We start from the raw sequence: 10,752 nt of genomic DNA on the forward strand, positions 1-10,752 counted from the left end.
AGTTTAATCATCAAACCACACTAGATTTGATTTACACTATAATTTTCAAGGGTTCAGAAAGCGTCCAAGACTTCTCCCCAGTCTTAATATAACAAGATAGTATCAAGATCATGGCTCAAAGAGTATCGTGTGTGTATATATATGTCAATGAATCCATAAGCTTTCTATTAGATAAATAATGAAGAGAAAAAAAGGCAGCTACCAAATACAAGAAACACCCGTTTTATAAAGACGCAAATACATCATCACTAGCATCACTGTTACTCAAGAATGCCCTCAAACAAACCGTGTAACAATGGGGGATGGCACTGTTTTACTAATTATTTTGTGCTTCCAGCGACCATGTTCATGGCTAGGCAGATCTCAGGAACCAATGAGGCCATCTCACCAGCTTGACTCTGAATCAAGACCGAACTTTTTTACAATATGGAACAAGAACAGAAGTTCTTTCTGGGGACCTCATCCACCTTCTTTTCTGCTATATACAAAAATTAACCACATTTTAACATTTACCAGATGCAGGAAAGAAAGCATATAGAATATGCATATTTTTCACTTTGAATACAAGATAAAGCTATCCATTCAAACTCTTACTCCATGTAGACCATAAATAAATTACTTGCAGTAGGAAAAAATGTGGACAAGATCGGAGTACCTGTTTTAGCTTTTGTTACAGATGGCTGCACAACAACATGCATGGTGATGACAGCTTTAGGGAGATCACCAAAAGGTACTCTACACTGGCCAACAGTCTTGTTGTTCTCCAAAATTTTCCCAGCATTTATCAGTTTGATGTCATTGGCTCCCTTAGGTGCTATTTTTTTATCTAAGACATATCAAAACAATTTAGATCCAACATTAGAAAGCAGAAAAAACAGAACATCTCAAAGTTTAAACATTTGAGAAATACGTATATCGATACTAATTTATCCATTTTGACGCTCACCATTTACCACAACTCCACAAATGAAGTGGAAAAAAAAACAACCAAAATTGGAAGGAAACACAAATCAGTACTTTCCCAAACACAATTTTCTGTTCTCAAGTGTGTGCACTCTCTTGTGTAATTGGTTCATCAACAAAAGCAAAAAAGCTCCCTCCATCTCACTGCCTTCCTTATGATCAGCAGAAGAGATGTAAGTATCCACAGGGCAAAGTAAGTGAAGACAAGTGGCATCAAAACTACATACTAAGCCATCCAGAAGTCTCAAGTCTAAGAAATAGTCCAACCTTTTAGCAGAAACCTTGAAAATTTCCACATTCTTTTAGGCAAAATATCCTCAAAATAATCCTAGAATACCAAGCCCAAAGGATTTTGGGGAAAAAAATATGAGTTAAAACCTTTAAAGATGGGTGGGTTAAAATAAACTAAGACGCAGTATTGCCAAAAGAGCCACTACTAAATTTGATGGTATAAATATCATTCAACACAACAGAGAAAAACAAGACGATGGGATAAGAAAACAAATAAAACCTACATTGTCAGCAATGAGAGCAGGGTGTCAAATGAAATAGTAACTATTAAGTAATTTCAGACCAAGAAATTTGAACGCTGAAAAGCAGGATGATTCAACAAGGGATCCTCCCTATCAGAAGGATTAAAAACCAATTTTAATGCTTTACAAAGTAAGTTTAGCAAGTATTACAAAATGAAAATACAAGGTCAAGTTACCCTTGCATTGAAACCACGAAATAGTGAAGGCACAAGAAAGAAGACTCCAGAAAATCCAAGATTAAAATTTGGACATAGTACATATGTCAAACCACTTGATTTATCTCAAAGAGGTATCATCCGATAGACGTCCGATCATTAACTGTCCATGCACAATATGCAACAAAAGGATGAAGTGAAGTAGTAGTCTAAAACAAGGAACCCAAAACCAACAGAGAATAGGACAATAGAGAAAACACATGAACAGAAATCTTCAGCTATGCATACGAAATCAATATCAGCTTCATCCAAAATAAAATTAGTCACATCATAGAGCAAGAATCTGCTTATAGGATCTAAAAACAGAAGGTGAAGCTGCTGGGAATTAAACAACTTAAGAAGTCTCCTATGAGAACACCATATTCATTGCAGTCTATTTCAAGGCTAAAAACTTGGGGATTTGTACAAACCAATTACCAATTATTATCAAAATTAAAGCCTCCCAGAGAACATTGATGCCATTGATCAATATGATTAAACAGGTAACTATAACAGAGAAATTAGTATTTGCTGCAAGATAGGAAATAAAACTGTTTGATTAAGTTATACATACAGGACAACCTATTATTTCCCGAAAAGTGCACATTGTTAAGGTGATAAAACAATCTAATAAATGCTATTTAAGCACCTTTAAGCAATCAAACTTGAACGCCGCATGTTCAAAACAACCTCAAAACAAAAACTTTTAAACACAAAAATTCTTCTCCACATTATCTTTAAGGCATGGAGAGAATGTAGCACTTTCACGCTAACATTCCCAATGGGAACAAATAGAAACGTCCCAGAAGCTAAAGAATCATTCACTGAAGCCCTAACTATATAAAGAAAAAAAAAATAAAGGGAAAACCAAAAACCGATTTATGCATCCATAGGACGAACATTAAAGCAAAGCATCCTCAAATTATTAGAATTACGCATCTTAGCCATAAAACTGCGAATTTCGGTCATTATAAACTGGGCTTTGAACTTAAATTTAGAGTTAATTCTACATTTTATAATGCAATTTGCAATAAAAACCAAATTCAATGCAAAAAAAATTAAATTTTTATAGAGAAAGCGGAAGCACTGACCTTTGGGCCAATCAGCAACAATTCTTTCCTTGAGCATAGCAACAGTTGAAGCAGGCGAGTATCGAAATGGACCGATATCCGATCCATCATATAATCGGAACTTAAGTTCTACCAAGTCCTCCTCCGGCATTTGAATTTCCAAACTTTTCCACCAAATTCAAACGAATAAAAACCCTTTGAAAAAAAATTACTTCCCAAATTCACCACTAAGATATAATCTTTTCACTTCCTACACCAAAAACCAAACAAATAAGAATCAATAAATAAATACACTTTGTTTTGGTTGACTAGAAAAAGCAAGAAAATTGAACAGAAACTTAAATAAACAGAACCCCTGTTTGGGTTACCTGGAAAGTGAAAGAAAAGTAACAGATTCTAAAATCACACCTCACTCCACTCCAACACTTAAACTTTTCTTAATAAAAAAACAAACAGATTGAAAATAAAGAAAAAAATCCAAAACAAAAACAAAATAAAATAAAATAAAATACCTTAAAAATGGATGAAATGAATCGTCAGAGCTCTTTTTTTCTTGACGGTCTTATATGGGCAATACTTTACAGATTCCAAGATTTGGTTAAATCTTCAAAAGAACCCCAGATTAGACCCGATCTTCACGCTTTCCTTTTTTCCTTTTTTTCTTTCAGTAATTTTGTTAGCTTTTTTTTCTTGTATCAGTTCCTTTTTTTCTTTTTATTTTTTAAAAATAATTTGTTTTTTTTTTTTGCCGACTCGAAAAAAAAAAAAAAAAAGAGATTTCGTGTCGGAACTGTCAGTAAATAGTCAGTTTAGGACACTGTAAGAAGACCAAGTTCTGATCTTCTGTTTCAATCTTTTATTCACTTTACTTACACTCCCACTTATCTTGCAATTTAGTGCAAATGATTTTCGTAATAATACGTGGCAGATATATATTGGTTGCTCTGCCAATAGCAAAGGATACGATGATGGTAGGGGATTTGATGCTTCTAGTAACTTTGACCAAAATTTAAGGCGGGGAATTAAACGCGTCAGCGGTAAAGAAATTGCGCGTGGGATTTCATTTAATAACATTCGAAGAAATTGCTAAGTATTAAACTAAGGATGCAGTCGGACCAAAAATAAATAAATAAATTGAATGGTGCAGTAACTATTGGAATATGGCATTAAATTTAAATCTTTATCCATTAATTATGTTACAAATGGAGGTATAAAACTTTCCCAACTTTTCCACAACCATTAAGTTAAAAATTAAAATTATATAAATTCAAGGTCTTGCTAAATAGTGTATGTAAAAAAAAATTTAAGCAATTTGAAAATAATACAGTATAATTTTTAAAAAATTATGTATTTCTCCTAAAAAATTGTTAATTTCATACTAAAATTTCACATTTCCTCTCAAAATTTGAACAAAAACTGGGTTGGCAACCCATTTGATTGAGTTTTGGGCTGAAAACCATGTTCTCTTCTTAATTTTTTTTTTTCTTTGTTTGGGTTAGAATTAAAAAGTTCTTTTGTCAATTTTTAATAATAATATTGATGTTCAATCGTTCACTCTTTTTGTTTTATGAATAGATGGAATCTGAAGTGATTCCTCCATTGGCCCATTTGTTTGCTGGCTACCTGCGTTTGCTTAACTTCTTTCAACTTTCAAGAATCTCAAAGATGCTTATATGTTATATCTTTGTTTTATTTGTTTATTTACTATTATAATGTCAATCTAAGTTCAGTCCCTCTGCCTTTCGGAAGTTCCAAAGGTGAGCTTATAAGCTAAATTTTGGCCACTTGATCTAAAGTTGTGAATCATCTTATCATAGCCCAAATCAAAATGACTGTTCCCCTGACTTATCTGTAAGTATATATTATGCGAATTATATAAGGGAATATGGGAAGTGTTAAGAATATTTTTGAGTCTAAAGAATAAAATAATTGTTTTATTAGAAACAATTAATAGATAATTAAAAATATTTTTAATTTTTAGATCGATTTAACATATATAATACCACATCAATTTGACCACATCATCAACTTATCTCATAAATCCCTTACATTTTATTTATAATAAGGTCATTCAGTTATTATCTAACCAATTAGTCATTTCTTATTTTTTTATTTTTTATTCTCATTTTGATTAGTAAATTTTTTATTTAAGCGTCAAAATGTAAATATAAGAAATACTCTCTATTTTTATTCTTAATCACTTTCTTATGATTAAGTTTTTGTCAGGAGCTCAACACCAACAAAAAGCGTTCATCAGCTCAAAATCTTGGTCCCCTTTCTGCTGTAAACCACAGTTTTTAAGATTATCAATGGAACTCAAGTTAGTCTTAGAAGTTTCAACATGGAACATGCACTTTGTCAGTGTATGATTAAAGAGGATTGGAAGAAATAGAGATAGATTAGAACAGTGGTTATTGCTTGGGGCAAATAAATTTAAGCCAAATTGGTGAAGCTCAAAGTATGGGATTAAGATTATGGGATTGGGATGGGTTTTATCATTATCCATGAGACAGAATGAAAAAGTGGCATTTTTTTTTTCCATTAACCACTAGTTTATGGCAAAAAGAATCAAAGAATGTCACTCGCGCCAAAGGTAAAACCAAAAAGAAGAAGCCTTTCGAGCCCATGAGGAGGTGCCTCCCCCAACACCCACCGACCTCCTCAAAAGCTCCAAAAGCTCCTACCATTTGGTCAACTCCCAGCACCATAGGCGCTAGGAACCACCTGCCCTGCCTTCCACTACACCTTTCTCTCTCTAACCTTCCTGGCCCCACAAAGACATACACGTCATCATAATCCCACGCAAAGAAAATGTTGTACGGACATGGAACCTTAATTTGGTGAAAAAAGGACCCCACATCTGGCCTCCCTAGCCAATCTTCCCTACTCATAGGCCCAAGGGTCAAGTTAAATCCGATCATGACTCCAAGCCAAGGGAAAGGTGAGGGGTCCACGAAATGAAGGGTTCGGGTCCTCCCGAATAAGTGCTCGACCAATCGTGGTTGTGTTTAGGTTTGAACCCGGCGAATTTTAAGGCAAAAGTCTTGAACTTGTGTTTGTTTCTACTGTTTTTAAGGCCATAAAAAACCGGGTTTCTTGTCTGAGCCCCCCACTTTCATTTGCTTGGTCCAAAAAGGCAAATCTTTGTCTCAACTGGTGGATACCCATAACTATGAGCAAAATTAGCACAGTAGCTCTTACTTGATTTTTCATGGATGAGCTCAAAAGGAACAGAGTCGCAGGTCACATAGTCCGCCATTAATCTTCTAAGTTCTTTACTCTTAATGTTCCATACGTTATAGAGGAAATCATTAAGATCAACAGAAACAAAACAAAAATGAAGATTAAAGTGAGAAAACTCAGTGGAAATCACTATTTTGTTTTGATTTGTACAGAGGAGGGAGCCATTACATTTCACTCTTGAGATCAAGATTAGTGAAAATTAGACAGAGCAAACCAACAAAGACCCACTTGTAGAACATCAACAAGAAGAAGAAAGAAGAAAACTAGAAACTAAGACATATCAGTTATTGCTATATCCAAAATGGAGGAGATTACTCCAAAACCACCACTCCTCTTCCTCTGACATACTTTTCTATAACAGTCATTTTTTTTCTCTTTTATGTTTTAACTTTTTTTTTTGGGATTTTCTTTTAAACTGTTATGATCCAAGCCAAAGATAAGAAGGAAAGATAATCAAAGCCAGAGAGCTCCAGCTTCTTTGAGAAGAGGAACAAGAGTGCCATTGATATGAGAAGCCATGACTCTATCCATTGCACCCACAAGTTTCCCACCAATGAACACAACAGGAACAGCAGGAGAGGTTCCAAGTAGCCTCATCAAAGCCTTCTCCATGTCTTTCCCTCTAGGATCTTCATCAAGTTCATACACAGTTGGGTTAACTCCCATGCCACAAAACAGCCTCTTAATGGCATGGCACATGCAGCAACTGCTAATACTAAAGATAACCACCGCATTCTCCGAAGCCAACCTCTCTATCCTCTCCAGTGGATCCCCTACAGTATTCCTGCTGGTTGGCATGTAAGATCCCCAAGAACCTGTCTGGCAATGCATTTTCAAGTAAACAAGCTGAGTGGTTATGTAGCAACAAATTAATAGAGAAAAAAGGGGGTTTGGGGGATTTTGGGTTAGGTGAGTGAGAGAAATCTTTGAGCTTTGCTGGTGAGGAATAATGGAAGGTTTCGGTTGGTATTTATAGATAAAGAGAGAGAGCAAGGACACTAGGAAAGAGAATCCAAATTAAACAAGGGCAAGTTTTAGAGGGGAATCCAGTTTTATTGTTATTTTAATGTGAATAAAAAAAAACAAAGTGGTCTGCTCTCTCTTGAAATCGCCACTAGTCAGCTAAACAACTTGTGAAAAATGAACATAGTAAAGGACTAATTAACCTTATACATTAATGAAAAGTAGTACGAATTTGCATTAATTAGAAGTGGAACTTGGGCATGAATATTGCTTTGGATTTGGATGGGAATTAAAGAAGAGAGACATGAATTAATAATAATGGAACGCAGGCTTGTCATCAGAGAGTGGTGTGGGGGTGGGGGGGTGGGGGTGGGGAATTATTGTTTTGTTGGTTAATAAACGGCTGAGTCCTTCCGGTCCTACTATCACTAGTCCATCGATCATAAAAGGCAGAGTCGAAATCAGATAAAAGGCAAAGAGGAGACCAAACAATGAAATTAATAGAAAAAAAAGGATCGATATTGATATTAGATGAGTTAAGTTACTATATTACAATGGTGGAAAAAAATTTTAGGAAGAGCTATAATTCATGCCTGCCTCCTTTGAATTCGTCTCTGATAAAAAAGGAGCTGGAATGTGACATTCACGAAAAATTGTTCTCTTCATGCTCATTTTAGCTTACTTCATCTCTTTGAATCTTTTATATACCCTAGAGCTACCTACTTACTATAGTATATGGTTAATAGCTTAAGACAACTCTATTTTTCTTCTTCTTAAACTTAATTAATTTAGCATAATTGAGGATAGGAATTCGAATGTTAGACCTTGTCGTATCAAAATTTCAATGTGTATGTTGTTTTAACGTTGAGTAAGATTAATTCATTGTACCAAAAAGTAAATCAGTCAAAATGGCATGACAAATATTAGTATTTAGTGCAATAGTTTATTCTATTATTGATATGATCAAGTGGTGGAGATGATGATGAGCTCGAACATGAATATTCTCAAGGGCTTTCATTCTTCTATAATGCTGTAGTTTATCTTAGATTTGGGCGGTTTCTTTCTTTTTTCTTTTCTTTTTTAGTGAAAATCTTCAAAAAAAAAAAAAAAAACAAAGAATATGATCGACATATATATTATAAAGTAATTAGATTGTAAACATTTGTTACATGTGGAACTCATAATTGATATTATTATAATCTGTTTAGCATCTTAGAAGATAGCTTCAACTAAGGAAGAATTTTATCTTTATTCATTTTAGACTAATTCCCTATATACCCTAGGAGATACAGATGCCTAAATCATGCCTTGAAATATATCTTGAAAAAGCTAGCTTTTTTCATATATTCCTAGGAAAAAACATAGTATAAAGCTTAATTATATATGTTTATCTACCTTTTTCAAGAAAAAGTTTTCGATTCACTTTCAACATATCCAAATTAAAACATGAGACTTTCAACTTAAAATTTTCAAATCATCTCTCTTTATCAATAGAATTTACTTAAAAAATATATATCATTTGGGTTTGTTTAGATTTTTTTAATATAGTGAAAGATATCATCAAACTTTATTTTTACCTAATTTTTTCCTCGAGTGATTTTAATCAAGGGCTCATTTCCTCAGATCATCTTAATGTATTCGGGATTTTAGTATTAGAGTGTTTCTCACAAAGATCAAGCCCTAATTATATATCCCTCCTAACTTATTTGATGAATTTCCCACAAGAAAGCACATGCAATGTTTCTCCCATGGCTCACAGCACGCATGCTTTATTGTATATATGCAGACTTGTCTAATATTTATGCAGCAATACCTTGCTTTTCTTAGTTTTACTCATGATTATTATCAAGTTAAAATAAGAATGGATAAATGGTTAAAGTAGTAAAAAGGTTAATTCAAAAGCACAAACTTATTAGGTTAAAATTAAGAATTTATATTTAATGCATTATTAATATATAAATTTTATATACTATCAATCAATCAAATGATATTATCTTAGTATATAAAATCTATATATTAATAATATATTAAATATAAACCCTAAAATAAAAAGATGGATGTATCCGTACATGCATGACGTTGAAAAGAGGGGGGGGGGGGAGGAAGGTTACTGGTTTTGGTATTTGGTTGGGCTGGGGCAATGGCTTTTGGTTTTTTGCAAGATGAGAGGAGGAAATGGGAACAGGGAAAGAGGGCAAGACAATGGGGTGTGCTAATGGTATGGGTGAAGAAAAAGAAAACGATTTTATTCGATTGTGCTTGTCGGCTTCTTTTTCTAATTCTTGCATACCTATGTACACTCTGACATATCAATCTTTTCACAATCTCATTATCACTACTTCTCTTAAATATTTTTTTTATTTTATTAAATAAATTGAGATAGTTTTTGGGCCTTTCTAATAAAATTTTTTTTAAAGATTATTGGATTATGGCCATTTTTACAAAAAAAAAAAAAAAAAAAGTGGTGGTGACTCAAAAACTAATATGTACCACTAGCTAGCTAGGGTGAAAGAGATGATTTGATGATTCAACTTTAAAGCTTTTGGGATGAAAAAATGCATGTTTTTGAGAAGAATGACATTGAAGTTTGAAGTGGTTGTAGTAGAACAGAGCCTGGACTGTGACACACATTGGATGGATGATGTAAATGCCATGATCAAAGGCTTAAAAAGATTGAAAGATTGAAATGCCATAACATTCAAATAGCTGTCGCCATGTGCCTGTGGTACTACTAAGAACTGTTTTTCCAATCCTAGCCTTGCTTTTAGAGATCAAGATGGTCAAAAGTAAGCAGAGCTTGGAGAGGACGATGAGATGAATCATATATAGCCGTTTGATAGGTGACCAAAAGTTGATCAAATGGTGGGGGTTTGAAAATGTACCATAATCAAGAATCAGAACAACAATGTACTTCACTTAGCCTAGCTAGTTGCTGCAGCATTGCAAAAGCATTGGTAATGAAAATATATATATGGGCGTGATGGCATCGCCAGCTTTTTCATTTTTGTGTTCAATTCAACGTTTATCTCTTTGCTTTTTCATTTTTCACCTTTTTATAGTGAAACAAAGCTGAAAAACGGATTTCAATAGTGGCTTGAAATAAACCCAATTTAGGAACAATCATTTCCAACGCTTCATCAATCAAACGCATTTAAAAAAAAAAAAAAAGGTTTTGTTTCATATTTTTAATTAAGTGTTTGTAAAAAAAAAAAACATGTCGTGGCGAAAAGCCAGTGAAACTGTTGTGGTGTGCTCACGACAACCGTTAAAAAAAAAACACGATTCCCCAATGCGTTGAATGTCGATTATTTGCTAAACGTGCCATGAGATTTGTGTTATACTAAAAGAAGAGTCGCGAGTTCATTGCCAATGTTTTTTTTTTTTTAGTTGTGAGCTGATTAATTAGTTATTCTTGTTGGTAACTAATGGCAGACAAATTGTTGTTGGAGGAAGACCAAAGTTGTCGACATTACCATTGGTTTCCACAAATTATAATAATTGGTTTGTCAACTATTTAATGAGGTCGATGTTTTATGATGTCCATCCTCTCGATATATAACTAACCAACTTTTATCTACCAGAAAATAAAAAATCCATTATACATATATGATAGTAATTGCTAAGCCAACAACAATTTGATCACTTGCTAAATTGATGAAATTCTAAGTTTAGGATTCAATCCTTATTAGCTTCAAATATATATAATAATTGTTAAATTTGATACTAATGAATTTGATGAACTATTTGCACACTGATCATATGTGCATGACATAAAGTATATAATAA

The 10,752-nt window shown here is 33.6% G+C and overlaps 2 protein-coding genes across 3 annotated transcripts; both read right to left on the reverse strand.

The window, feature by feature from the left end:
- Window positions 1–2: 2 nt before the first annotated feature.
- On the reverse strand, window positions 3–3,510 carry LOC111292468 (membrane-anchored ubiquitin-fold protein 4-like). Of its 2 annotated transcripts, none has more exons than XM_022884873.2 (4): window positions 3,273–3,510; window positions 2,782–3,010; window positions 656–826; window positions 3–475 (listed from the first exon to the last, which is right to left on the reverse strand). In XM_022884873.2, exons 2-4 carry the CDS (start codon window positions 2,909–2,911, stop codon window positions 420–422), a joined length of 357 nt encoding a protein of 118 aa, XP_022740608.2. In that variant the 5' UTR covers window positions 2,912–3,010; window positions 3,273–3,510; the 3' UTR covers window positions 3–419. The 2 variants fall into 2 exon arrangements, with proteins under 2 accessions (XP_022740608.2, XP_022740606.2); XM_022884871.2 differs by having other exon boundaries at window positions 112–478; window positions 3,273–3,463.
- Window positions 3,511–5,997: 2,487 nt separating this feature from the next.
- LOC111292518 (glutaredoxin-C1-like) lies at window positions 5,998–6,929 on the reverse strand. Its single transcript, XM_022884942.2, has one exon. It carries the CDS (start codon window positions 6,832–6,834, stop codon window positions 6,457–6,459), a length of 378 nt encoding a protein of 125 aa, XP_022740677.1. The 5' UTR covers window positions 6,835–6,929; the 3' UTR covers window positions 5,998–6,456.
- Between the last annotated feature and the right edge of the window lie 3,823 nt (window positions 6,930–10,752).

Source organism: Durio zibethinus, chromosome 10 (assembly GCF_047325235.1).
Source record: "Durio zibethinus cultivar Kanyao isolate XHJ-2024 chromosome 10, ASM4732523v1, whole genome shotgun sequence".
Lineage (NCBI taxonomy): Eukaryota > Viridiplantae > Streptophyta > Magnoliopsida > Malvales > Malvaceae > Durio > Durio zibethinus.

Coding starts and splice junctions, on each gene's coding strand:
- LOC111292518 (XM_022884942.2), bottom strand. CDS start 6,834: ATGCATTGCCAGACAGGTTCTTGGGGATCTTACATGCCAACCAGCAGG.
- LOC111292468 (XM_022884871.2), bottom strand. CDS start 2,911: ATGCCGGAGGAGGACTTGGTAGAACTTAAGTTCCGATTATATGATGGA. Junction 827..2,781: donor TGTTGCTGATTGGCCCAAAG/GTCAGTGCTTCC, acceptor GATATGTCTTAG/ATAAAAAAATAGCACCTAAG. Junction 479..655: donor TGTAACAAAAGCTAAAACAG/GTACTCCGATCT, acceptor TTTTGTATATAG/CAGAAAAGAAGGTGGATGAG.